The 12,947-nt window shown below is 38.4% G+C and overlaps 1 protein-coding gene across 1 annotated transcript in view; it reads left to right on the top strand.

The window, feature by feature from the left end:
* The window catches only part of Spred1 (sprouty related EVH1 domain containing 1), an 88,363-nt gene extending 75,868 nt beyond the window's left edge, over positions 1-12,495 (top strand). Inside the window, exons 5-7 of the mRNA XM_010624643.3 lie at positions 206-364; positions 8,507-8,608; positions 11,284-12,495. Coding sequence (XP_010622945.1) covers positions 206-364; positions 8,507-8,608; positions 11,284-11,934 — 912 coding nt within the window. The 3' untranslated portion in view covers positions 11,935-12,495. The remainder of the gene's footprint in view (positions 1-205; positions 365-8,506; positions 8,609-11,283) is intronic.
* Positions 12,496-12,947: the final 452 nt, after the last annotated feature.

Raw genomic sequence — 12,947 nt, 5'->3', positions numbered from 1 at the left:
TTTTTTTTTTTTTTTTTTTTTTTTTGGTACCAGGAATTGAACTCTGGACCTTGCGCTTCCGAGGCAGGCGGTGTAATCACTGGGCTAAATCCCCAGACCATACTGTTTTGTTTAGCTAATCATATACATAAATATTTTTTATAAAATATCTTCAATGGATTTTTTTTCTTCTGACAACTAATGAGTTGAGCGTTGTTCCCAATAGGCAACTGAAGAGGACACTTCCAGTTCTCTAGCAAGAGAACACTTTTTCCATCAGGAGACAGTTGTTACCAGTGACCCTTACAGAAGCTCCAGTATAAGACTAACTCCCTTTGAAGATCTGAACGCCAGAAGAGTTTACTTGCAAAGCCAAGCCAATCAGGTGAGAAAATAAATATGTTTCAATATGTATAGCATATGTGTAGAAATTCATTGTGTTAGAGAGGGCCATTAATATCTGTCCTTCTCTAGATAAAATAAACACCAACAGCAAGACAGGAAAACCAAGAGAATATGATGTACAGTGAATCACATTCATTATTTGACAATAAATATATTCACCATAAAGTCCTTTGGGGACATAGTAATTAAGCCATAAATTGCCTTGAAATTTTTTTGGTGGCCAAGGTGAAACTGGAAAATGTGTTCAGTGAATTTTCATTATCTAGAAGGGTAAAAGAATTCTAGCATCTTGGGAAGCAAAAGTTTCTCTTTATAAAACACTTTTTAAAAAGGGAGGAAGGAACTTCTCAGGCCAAAGAAACTGCTTGAAAATTATCCTCAGCTAGCATATCTGTGACAAATTCACTAAAAAAATTTATAAGGTTTCTTATAGCTCACCTAAAAAACTGTAACTATATTCTTAAATCATTTCATTAAAAGCATTTCCATTGAGCATTGTGTATACAACCTTCTAATAGTTCCAGCCAAGAGAATCTAAAAGTGAAACCTTGGTTATAGGACATAATCTTATTTGATGCTACTCATAGGTATTAACACATTATCAAAAGACTACTCTTGACCCTGATGCTCTCAGTGATTTAAATGTATGTGTTTGTTCTTGTTAAATAAGCATTTGACACTAGCACTCTGTAGGAACTCAAATGTAGTTTCGTATATTGCTGCTGAAGTGAGCACTCAAATGTTGTTTAATACATACTCAGTAACTTACCTACAAAAGTAAAGGACAAAATGACCTTTTCTTTTCTTTGCTCCTCCTCTTCTCCCTCTCTCCCTGTATCTCTTTATCCTACCTCCTGTCCTGGTGATCCTCCTGCCTCAGCCTCCCAGAGTGCTGGAATTACAAGCTTGAACCATCACACCTGGCTGCTTGTTTTGTTTTTTCTTTTATTGACACTAGTGATTGAACCAGGGCCCAGTATATGCTAGGCAAGTGTTTTACTACTGAATTACATTTCTAACTCTCCCACACTTTAAAAACAAAATAAAACAGGATCTCAGTTGCTCAGTCTGTCCTCAAACTTAGAATCCTCCTGCCTCAGTCTCCCAAGTAACCAGTATTATAGGTGTGCACCACCCTTGGCCACAAGGCATGTTTTTGAATATCTGTCTTCTTGCTTGATGCATGGTACCCATAAAGTACACTGTTGACCCTTGAACAATGTGAATGTTGAACACCTGCCCCCACGTAGTAAAATATCAGTATATGACGTTTTGGTTTTGGTTTTTTGAGGCATGGTCTCGTTATGTCACGCAAGCTGGTCTTGAACTCCTCGGCTCAAGTTATACTCTTGCCTCAGTCTATCAAGTAGCAGGAACTGATGCTTCGTGCTTCCTGCCACCTGGCTTTTTTTCCTTTTTTCTTTTAAGATCTTTATTAACACATGCTTGCAGTGTGATGTTGACTTTTATTTTCTAAGTTGTAAGCTTTTATTACAAATTTTAAATGAGGTTCTTGAAAATTTCAACTTGACCAAATATAAAAAAAGATGAAAAGACTTTAAAGGTGTATTGGGAAAAACCAGGCTTTTTTTAAAAAGTTTGTTTATCATTACCAAAAAGAGTTGTCTTTCGGTAAAAATAATAAAAACTTCATGCTGTTATACAGCGTAACTAGTTATAGTTCAGCAATCAGTGGCAAGACACAAGCACTTAAGGTCTGCAACTGCAGGCTTTTTTGTATTCTTTGCTGTTGGAATCTCATGCTCTCTCCTGGTGGATGACGGATGACAGTGGGATGGAAAGCTGACATTTACTCAGCCCTGCCTGCTTGGCATAAGGGTTAGATGGTGGTTCAGCTGTTATCGTCTCTGCTGTCTTGTAATGTAGGCTTTTTGGGGCATCTGCATCAGTAATTGAAATTAGGCAGTAAAGTCGGTGAGGTGGCTGCCGACCTTGGGTCTCATCTTGATTTTCCTTACTCGCTTCATTGTGTCCTCTCTTACACTGTCTCGTGAGGAGTAACCATGCGGTGCCATGGACTCTGCAGCTTTTCTGTGAGTACTGTCTGGCTGTGCACCCTGGCCGTCAGCACCTTCCCTCCATCTCCCTGCACAGGAGGTTTGGAATATTGTGGTCGGGGCTTGTACATCTATAGGAAAGCAGGAGCTCCTGCCTGTGACAGGACTGCATTGTATGGACTGACTTTTAGGAGCATCCTCCAATCCCTTTTATTATCTTCTTCATGTTTACTGCCTTGAGCTGGCAATCTATCACAGCCTGTAATATTTGCTGCCTCTACATTCTTTTCTTCGCCATTGTCCACTTCACAAACTCCTATACTGCAAGAGTACTTTCTGGAATTATTCTTTAATATGGTATACTGGTCTTATTCCTGTTGATGAAACCCCTTTTTTTTTTGTACCTGGGATCCAACTCGGATCCTTGCGAGGCAGGCAGCGGAAGCCACTGAGCTAAATCCCCATCCCGAAACCACATTTCTTAATGAAAATGTTTTACAGTCCCCAAGTCTTTGTTGAGCAGTACATTACTGTTAGAGGTGCTGGGCTAAGGCGTGGTGGCAGCAGCACTGAGAGCAGCTGGCTCATTGGCTGCTGGGTCTTAGCCTTACTATGCCTGGTTCCAGTGCCTACAGCTGTGGACCCTGGACTGTGACATTAGTAGACCAGTAGTTAAGGTGGGCTGCCCAGAATTCCTGAGTCCCACTCTGCCCTCCTATACTGGTGGGAGGCATCTGACTTGATTTCTCCAGAATTTAACTGCTAATAACATGTCATTGGCCAGAAGACTTATCCATAACATAAACAGTCAATCAACACAGTTTTTACTGAGATATGTTATTTATTTTCTGGGGATGAGCAGTGTCATGACATTTTAAGCAGATATGTACAGTACTCTAGTTTACATCAGTAGTAACAGGAGGTGGGCTCTAAATTATTCTAGTATGTAATGCATTTATTAATGCACTTAGGATTTGTCTTTAGTCATTGTTCTCGTTGCTGCGACAGAGTACGAAACACCTACAATTTGGAGAGGAGGTTTATTTTTGTTTTTGTTATAGTCAGTGATTGGCTGTCTCCAGGGCAGAAGTGTCATGGTGGAAGGGCCTGCCTCAGAGGAAAACTGCTCACATCAGGATGGCCAGTAAGCAGAGAGAAAAGGGACATGCCCAGGAGGGAGATAGCCCTTTCCAGGTCATGCCTCCAGTGACCTGCCTCTTCTGACCGAACCCTGCCTCATAACAGCGAGCCGGCTGTATTGCACCCACGAGTCAGTCGCCTCTCAAAAGCCCTGCCTGTGTGTGTGTGAGACTCTTGGGGGCATTCTCGATTGGAACCACAAGAAGATTTAATGCTGCGTGCGTTTGTTTACATTTCTCCCAACTGAATAGGGGGCTGTGTGGACATTTTTATGTTTGCCTTTTTTATTTGTATATTTTATGAATTTATGCCATACTTTACTTTTTCTTAATTTTTTTATATATTTCTAGGCTGAGCAGTTTGCCTGCTCTTCAGAAAGAAAATGCTGCATATAAGTGCACCTGCATGGTTCAAACTCAAGTTGTTTGGGAGTCAAATATATTAGTGTCTGGAGGCTTGGCAGCCATGCCTAAATAAAGCCTAGCTGATTCTTAATGATTCTCATTTTGACCTGAGGAAAAACAAGATGAAGCATTTAATTCAATAAGTTATTACCATTAATTATTTTAGACTAGATGTCAGGCCCAAGGCTTAGACTTGAGGGATACAAAGGAAATAGCCATGACTTCTGCTCTGAAGGAGTTTTTGGTCAAGTAATAGATGCATGTTCATAGAGCTATAAGAGCCCAGAATAGGAACATTGAACCAGAAGATAGCAGCTGTTTTTCTAGGTGTGCCTAAATTTCTTAAGGATAACATAAATCAGTAGCTAACTGAAGGGGATTGGGCTATGGAAATTGTGGGAAAGGGCATAGAAAAAGTAGAGGACACGTATTCTAGTGAGAGAGAATCTTGTCTTGGACTACCATGGCATAAAATAAACTGGGTATCTCAAACCAGAAGAAAGGCTTTTCTGCAGTGTTATGGTTCTCAAAAGCAAAACAAGGTGCCCACATGGCTGTGGTTCTGGGCAGAGGCCCTCCTCCGGGCCTGCAGACTCCTGTCTTCATGCTCTGTCCTCACTTGGCAGAGAGGGAAATCAAGTTCTGTTGGGTCTTCTTCTTACAAAGACACTAATCCCGTCAGGCTAAGGCCCTGCCCTCATGAAACACTCCAGTTCAAAATAACTTACTTTGGGAGTGTTGTGGTTTGTGTCTAGATGAGCCCCAAAGCCTCATTGCAGTCTTTCTCTAAGGTAGCTAGATCTGGAATGTATGAGGATGTTAGGATCTAGGATGTGCGGTTACTTACCCACTGCATGTGGGTGATTGGTTTGGCACCACCTTAGTCCCAGTAGTGTGAATAAGATAAGAGAAACAGAAAGACCCTGTTAAGGCCCCTTGTTGCTTTAGCTACCTTGTGGGTACCACAAACTCTCACCTCTGGGACGTCCTTCCTGTCTCTCTTGTTGCTTGTTGCTGCTTCTGCTGTCTTTATCCAGTTTGTCATTTTGCAATATCAGTAGATACGAAAACCCCAGGCTACCTGATACAGTTTTATGGAGTCTCAATTTTAGTCAAAATTTACTATAAGTACTGTTCTATCTTAAATTTCCACAAATGGCGGGAGTTTTCCTGAACAAATAGTGTTGCCCCCACACATACCCTTTTCTTTCTGATTTAGTCAGTAGGGGTGGTATTTTATTGTGATTTTAATTTATATTTTCCTGATTGCTAACAATATTGAATAATTTTTTCATATGTTTCTTTTTTTTTTTTTTTTGGTACCGAGTATTGAACTCGGGTCCTTGCGCTTGCAAGGCCGGCCACTGAACCACTGAGCTAAATCCCTGGCTCCCATTTATTAAATTGACCATTTAATAATTCTGTTCTAAAGTACTTGTTCCAATTTTTTTTACTTAGGCTTGTTTGTAATTTTGAAACTAAGCCACTTATTGAATATATGTCTATTCTTTGTACCTTCTTATCCCCATCTGTAAATTGTGGTGATACCATTATCTACCTCTTAAAGTTGTTATGAAAGTGAAATGATTAAATGTGTTATATATAGCACTTAGGAAAATGTTTTGTTAAATACATTAAATAGTGCTATTCTTAGTCTCTTACAGTTGGCTACTTGTACCTCCAAGATTGATGTAACATAGAGAAACAAGGCTTATTGTCCTAGTCCATCTTGTGTTTCTGTAACCATTTGGGCAGTTTATAAAGAAAATTTCTCATAGTTCTTAAGGATGGAAAACCCAGTATTGAGGTGCCAGCAACAGATAAAGGCTTTCTTGCTTTGTCACCCCATGATAGAAAGTAAGAAGATAACAGGACAGGAGAGAGCAAGAAGAAAGGAACAAGCACCCTAAAAGGGGAGCCCACTCCTGCAGTAATGCAATTCTTGCATTGTTTGTCCCTTACAGTGTCACCTCTCAACCCTGTTCCATTGAGCATTCAGTTTTGAACACATGGACTTTGGGGAACATATCCTAACCATACCAGTTGCATTAATTTGCATAACTAAATATAGTATTTATACCTTTACTGATGTTAAAACGTGGATATCTCAGTAGGAAATAAAATGGGATAATTTTTTTCTATTAAAGCTATAGGGTGATAAATACAGGATAGAAGTTTTTTAACTAGCCATAATGCATATATGTTCAGCCAATACTGTTAATGTTGTGTATTAGTTGTCCATTTGGATGAGACCTGAAAGCCCCAGGGGATGCATTTCTTGTTACACAATCTGCTCTTAGTTTATAGAGCCAAAATCTCTTTATGGTAACTAAGACCAAATTCATAGTTCAAAGAATCTAGTAATCAAGTTTAAGAAAATAATAATGTAAAAAAGTCAGTGTAAAATTTAAACCATCATGAAGACCAGTAGTAGTGGTAGCTGGTTTAGCACATTATCCACATAAAATAGATCTTCGTCATATATTATTAGACCATTGCTAAAAGCTTAGTGTGCATAAATATTCAGTAGACTAATTATACTTTGACTATTTAATTGCACACAGTAGGGTTAACTTGATGGATCCTTTTCTACCACATAGGAACAGACTTGACGAAAGGACCAGAGTAATGCCTTTCTGATCTTGAGTCTAAAATTTTAACTAACTTCTAAGCAGGTTAACCTGCCAGGGTTTTGAATTCTGCCAGAAGTTATAAGACTGTTGGCTGAGACACATAAGACTTTATTAAACACAGCACAGTGTAGCAGAATGAGTTTCATGTTGTGTTGGTCCCTGATCTGATCCCATGAAGTGGTGGTCATGTACATACTAGGTGTGCATTACTGCATCAAAGCCTGGAGTGTCATGAAGCCAACTATTGTACACTGGGAATTGAGCCTGCCTGGTTTTCATTGTGGACAGAGATAGTCATCTTTGTTTTTCTGGCACTAGGCAAGCCTGTCTTCCTGGAAACTTGCACCTTTCAAGCATTTCATTACACATATATCCTTGACCAGAGAGTCTGAAACAAAGGCAGACATTGCCTATGCTCAGTAGATTTGCAGGAATGAGACACACAGAGAACTGTCAGTACTTAGATTTTTCTATCTACTAATGCTTATGTAGATAGACATTGTCGGTGTTGTCCTTTGACTCACTTCTGTATGCTTCAGTGGGCTGTTTAAATCCTTTGGATGCATAGATAATTGATTTAAAATGCTAATATACTCAGTTTTTTTTTTTTTTTTGGTTCTCTTGTTTTTTGTACTGGGCATTGAACTTCTTGGACCTTGTGCTTAGAAGGCAGGCAGTGGTACCACTGAGCAAAATCTCCGACCCTTTAGTTGACTCTTACAGACCTAGAATTCACTCCAGCCTTTTTTTTTTTTTACTTTCAAATTCCTGGGCTCATTTCACTAGATAAATAAGATAGTGTGTATGAATAAACACATAATTTATGACAAACTTAGTACATAACTGAACTCTTCAGAAACTACCAAATTAAAAACTATTCCCTTGCCTTCAAGACTATCCCCTTATCTTCATTCTAAATGTAACCATTACCTTGAATTCTATTGGCTTAGTGTTATTGAGCTCTTCTTGATTTCTGTGACTTATCTTTTGTCAGTGGATTTCTTCTGCTCATTGTTTCCAGGTTCTTGCTGTTTTTAGGAATAGGTCTAGTCCAGACCTAGTCTCTAGTTAATCATATGCATGAATTTCTTTAGGAGCTTTTGGTGTCATTTATTGTGGGGTTTTGGTGTCTTTGTGCTACAAAGGCTATAAACAGATTAGTCTATATTAAACATTAATGCATTGTTTTATAATTCTGAAATGAGCTTTACAATTAAATACACTTAAGAAATGTATCAGGACATTAAATAATTTATAAAACAACCCATTTAACGTATATAATTTATTGAATTGTAGTGTATTCACAAGATTGTATAATCATTGCTGTTGAATCCCAGACCATTTTTATTGCCCCCCAAACTCTATACTAATTAAAGTAGTAGCCATTGGCCCTACTTTGACAACCATCACTGTGATGGGTATCACTAGTTTTTTCCGTTTTGGGATTGAGGAATATTCTAGTATATGTAGCTACCACATGTTATTTACACAATCATTAGTGGGTATCACTAGTTTTTTCCATTTTGGGATTGAGGAATATTCTAGTATATGTAGCTACCACATGTTATTTACACAATCATTAGTTTATAGACTCTTGGGTGTTTGTTGTTTTGGGGGCACATATTACATGATAAAGGACCTAACAGGTGAAGACATTATTCAGTGGTAGAGTGCTTGCCTGGCATGTATATTAGGCCTAGGTTTGAACCCCAGCACTGTAAAATAAAAAAAAAGAGAGAAAAGAGGAAAAGAAAAACCTAATTTACCAAAAAAAAAAGAAACCATGAAAGTGGAGGATGTGACTCTATGCTTTTTATAACTTCACAACATTATAAAATTTTGGAATACATACTGTATATGGTTTCATTGAAAGTAAGAGATTTCATTCTGTTGTCATTTAATGTGGAAAGTGTTGTTTGTGTTCTAGATAACATTTGGTCAGCCAGTCCTAGACATTCAGAACAGAAGTATGGAATATGTACAACGGCAAATATCTAAGGACTCTGGAAGTCTAAAGTCCCAAAATAGGGTAAGTAATATTTCAGATATAAAATATAACTACTTTGTAGTTTTTCTAATTCTCCGTATGGATGGTTACCAGAAAATTTTTCAGTTTCTAACTTTGCTATGTATGTGCTTATAAAACCCTGTTACTTAAACTGCCTCCAAACTTCTCGTGTGAATCTGTATTTTCATTAGATGAATCCATTTCATATTTATTGAATGGACTGTATCCATCACCCCACCTTAAGCCCAGACTTGGAATTTAACCCCACTTCCAAATACTGGGGAATATAAGAACATCCCAATCTGAGTTACTTGTTTACTTATAGACTAGTGTCTGTGTTCAGGCACTGGAACGTGGACATGACTACCAGAAACCTACCTTTTTGGGTGATAGGGATAGCCAAAAGACTTGATTTTGTTCCTTATCCTCAAAGAGCCAGCCTGTGGGGTGGAGTAACAACACACGTGTGGTTTGTATGGGTGTCCTGTAAGTCATGTTTCAGAGACTGTATGCATAACCAGGCTGAAAACACTTAAGTCCTAGGAGTAGATGTCTGCTTGGACTGCCATAGCAAAATGCCATAGGGTTAGTGACTACAGCAATAGAGTATACTTTCTCTTAGTCCTGGATACTAGAAATCCAGGATTGAGGGTGGTCACTATGTTAGGGGTCTTCTAAGCCATTTCTCCTTGGCTTATGGATGGCCACCATCTCACTGTGTGCTTCCATGGTTTTTTTCCTCTGCCCATCCATCCCTAGTGAATCCTAATTTTTTTTTTCTTCCAAAATTGCTAATGAGGTTGGTTAAGGCCTGTCCTGGTGCCTTAAACACCTTATCTCCAGTCACATTTTGATGTACTGGGGAGAACACAGTTCTCTATTCTTTGGCCCCAAAGCTCATGCTCTTCACACATATGAAATGCATACAATTTCTATTAGCCGCCCTAGTCTTAACCTATGCCACCTCTATGCTGAGTCCTGAATCCCTTCTAAATAATCATCTCACCTAAGCATGGGTGAGAGTCCAGGTATGATTTGTCTTAAATTTGTAAGGCAAATTTTCTCTCCAGCTGTGAAACTAATTATTGCCTATAAAATATTATGGTAGGAAAGGCATAGACCACACATTCCCATTTCAAAATTGAAATGAAGAAGCTGTCTTGAAATTTGCAGTAGATTTTAAGACTTGAAACAAATCTTGTTTGACTTTATGATCCATCCTCCAGACTCATTGGGATGATTGGTCCCACCCCCTCAGTCCTAGGTGTCAGCATCACAGCCAAGGCCCTGGGTTGCTACAGTGTCCTGAAACTAAGGAGTTGGCCCTGCCCTCTGGGACTAAAAAGAAAACAGCCTTGCCTTTGGGGGCTGTTTCTCTCTCTTCTTTTTAATCTTTATTAAGTTTATTGGTACATATTAGATATATAGTATGGTTAACATTCATCATTGGGATCTTATATCTTGGGTTCTTACTTTTCCCTGTTCCCCAGCCTTCCTTTCAGCCCCTCCACCCTTCCCAGTGTACAAAGACATTGTTTCCGTGTTTTAAAGTCTTATGAATGCTCACAGCCACATACGTCTCTTTGCACATCTTGTAGAATCCCAGAAACTCTAGAGCCTTTCTTCATTTTATCCTGTCTCTGTACCCTTTGGTCGAAGCTGGCATCATTTTGCTTTATCATGTGATTGTCCAGCCATATCCTTGGTATTCTGTCCAGGACATACTTCTCTCATTTTATTTTTGCAATATAATTAGACTAAGAAATTTTCAAATCTTTAAATTCTGGTTTTATTTCGATTAACAGTTCCTTTTTTCAATATCTCTCAATATTACTATACATATCAAGGACAAACTAAGTCATACCTTCAACACTTTGCTTGTACCTGTCCATGTTTTTATCATTCGCAAGTCCTACCTTCCAAGAAAAAAATTAAAAACCACTAGAACACAATTCATCCGATACAGTTCTTTGCCACTGTGCAGTCAAGATTGCCTTTTTCCATTCCAAATACCCATCTGAAGTTTCACCAGAAGGACTTTTAAAGTCCATATTTATTTCTACCAATAGCCTGGTAAAGGTTCTTCCTCATACGCATCTTAAAACTCTACCTCTACTACCCAGTTCCAAACCTATTTCCACATTTTCAGGATGCTTGCTGCGGTGCCACCCCACCTCTCGGCATCAGTATCTCAGTTAGTTTGGGTTCTTTCATGCAGAACCGAGGATTTGAAGATGATTTTATTTAAAGGAATTAGCTCATGTGGTAGTAGAGTTACAAATCCAGAGTTTCCAGTAGGCTGTCCGGCTGAAGACCCCAAGAGGAGTTGTGGTCTGAGTGGTGGCAGAACTTCATCTTGCTCCAGCTCGGAGAGCAGGCTGTTCTTAACTGATTGAATGATTTCCACCCACACTGTAGAAGATACCGTGCTTCCCTCACACTCCACCGGTTGAAATGTTGTCATTGAAAAAGCACATCATGGGCTGGGGATTTAGCTCAGTGGTTCTTCTGCCTTCCTCTCAAATGCAAGGTTCCAAGTTCAATCCCCAGTACAAAAGAAAAGAAAAGAAAAAACACATTGCAGAACTTCCACAATAATGTTTGAACAAATACCTATGCAGTGTCACTTCACAAAGTTGACACATACTATGAACCATCATAGTCCTTACTGCACTGTTCCTCTCTTTCCTTTTTAGGTCCCTCTGAAATCAATCAGACATGTCAGCTTTCAAGATGAGGATGAGATTGTCAGAATAAATCCTCGAGATATCTTAATACGCCGATATGCAGACTACAGGCATCCGGACATGTGGAAAAATGACTTGGAGAGAGATGATGCTGACTCTAGTATTCACTTTTCTAAACCAGACAGTAAAAAATCAGACTATCTCTATTCTTATGGAGATGAGACTAAGTTAAGTTCGCTCAAAGACTCTGTGGTATTTAAGACACAACCTTCCTCATTAAAAGTTAAGAAGTCAAAACGAAGAAAAGAGGATGGTGAACGTTCTCGCTGCGTATACTGCCAGGAAAGGTTTAATCATGAAGAAAATGGCAGGGGGAAATGTCAGGATGCTCCAGATCCTATTAAAAGATGCATATATCAAGTTAGTTGCATGCTCTGTGCAGAGAGCATGTTGTATCATTGTATGTCAGACTCAGAGGGAGATTTTTCTGATCCCTGTTCTTGTGACACTAGCGATGACAAGTTCTGCTTACGATGGTTAGCCCTGGTAGCTTTGTCTTTCATTGTCCCATGTATGTGCTGCTATGTCCCCTTGAGAATGTGCCATCGCTGTGGTGAGGCCTGCGGGTGCTGTGGTGGGAAACATAAAGCTGCTGGATGAAAGGATCCAGTACCAAAATGAGCTTAAAATCTTTGTTTCCAGGAATTAGCTAACTTGGATTTGTGGAAGCTTTTGGCAAGCAGTGTGGAACCTTGCCTGGTGTCACTGGGGTCACACATGGAGGAAGTGGAACTCATCAGTTCTTGGCATTTCACATGCTAGCCATGCATAACTTTTTCCCTTGAGTGCATGGCATATTTTGTTACAGGTTGTAGAGTACTCGCAGAAGGAAATCATTTCTGGTTCTTGACTATAAAAAGTCAGAATAAAATATGATCTGACTAAAAGGGATTAATTTTGGCATTTTTGTATATTTATGCATTAGGTGATGGGACTTTTAAAAGGTTTGATTATATTAGGACATGAAATAAGAATAAAAGTGCACTAGGGGACAGTTTATTTCAATCTAAGAAAAGTTATTAACACTTGGAAATTACAAGCAGTAAAGTGCAACTAAATCATTAGTTGGTTTTTGAAAGCAGTTTTATGTATAAATAACAAATGTTTATATTTAACTAAATGTAAGGTACGAATTATTACATATTAAACTTTTCTTGCCCTTTTAAAGTAGATATAGATATATATATATCTATATCTATATATATCTATATCTACTGTCACATTCCATATATTTTAAATATTTAACTCATCTAATTAATAATGTTTTTATTCCATGTGAATGATTTGCTATTTTCACCCTCATTTCTTTTTGGCTACAGTTTATATTGAGTTATATCTGTACATTCTGCTAATCTAAATCCTTTAAAAATATTCTAATATCCTTGAGTGACCAACTTTTTTTTAAAGCACAGGTGTAATTGTCTAATGTTCTTATGGGAACGTAACACTTATTTTTATATAAAAAGAGACTGAGTAAACATAGAAAAAAAGTGAAGTTTTTGTAGTTGTTTTGTTTTTCATGGTATTCAACCAGCAAGTTGTTTTCTTCCAGAATTTCCTCCTTTAAAAATTATATTGCATTTACAAATGATTTATAAGTCAAAAAGTGTAAC

This window comes from Fukomys damarensis, unplaced genomic scaffold (assembly GCF_012274545.1).
Source record: "Fukomys damarensis isolate Sample0158 unplaced genomic scaffold, DMR_v1.0_HiC HiC_scaffold_17, whole genome shotgun sequence".
NCBI lineage: Eukaryota > Metazoa > Chordata > Mammalia > Rodentia > Bathyergidae > Fukomys > Fukomys damarensis.
The sequence above is the reverse complement of the archived record's forward strand: the minus strand, read 5'-3'. Positions and strand labels throughout refer to the sequence as shown.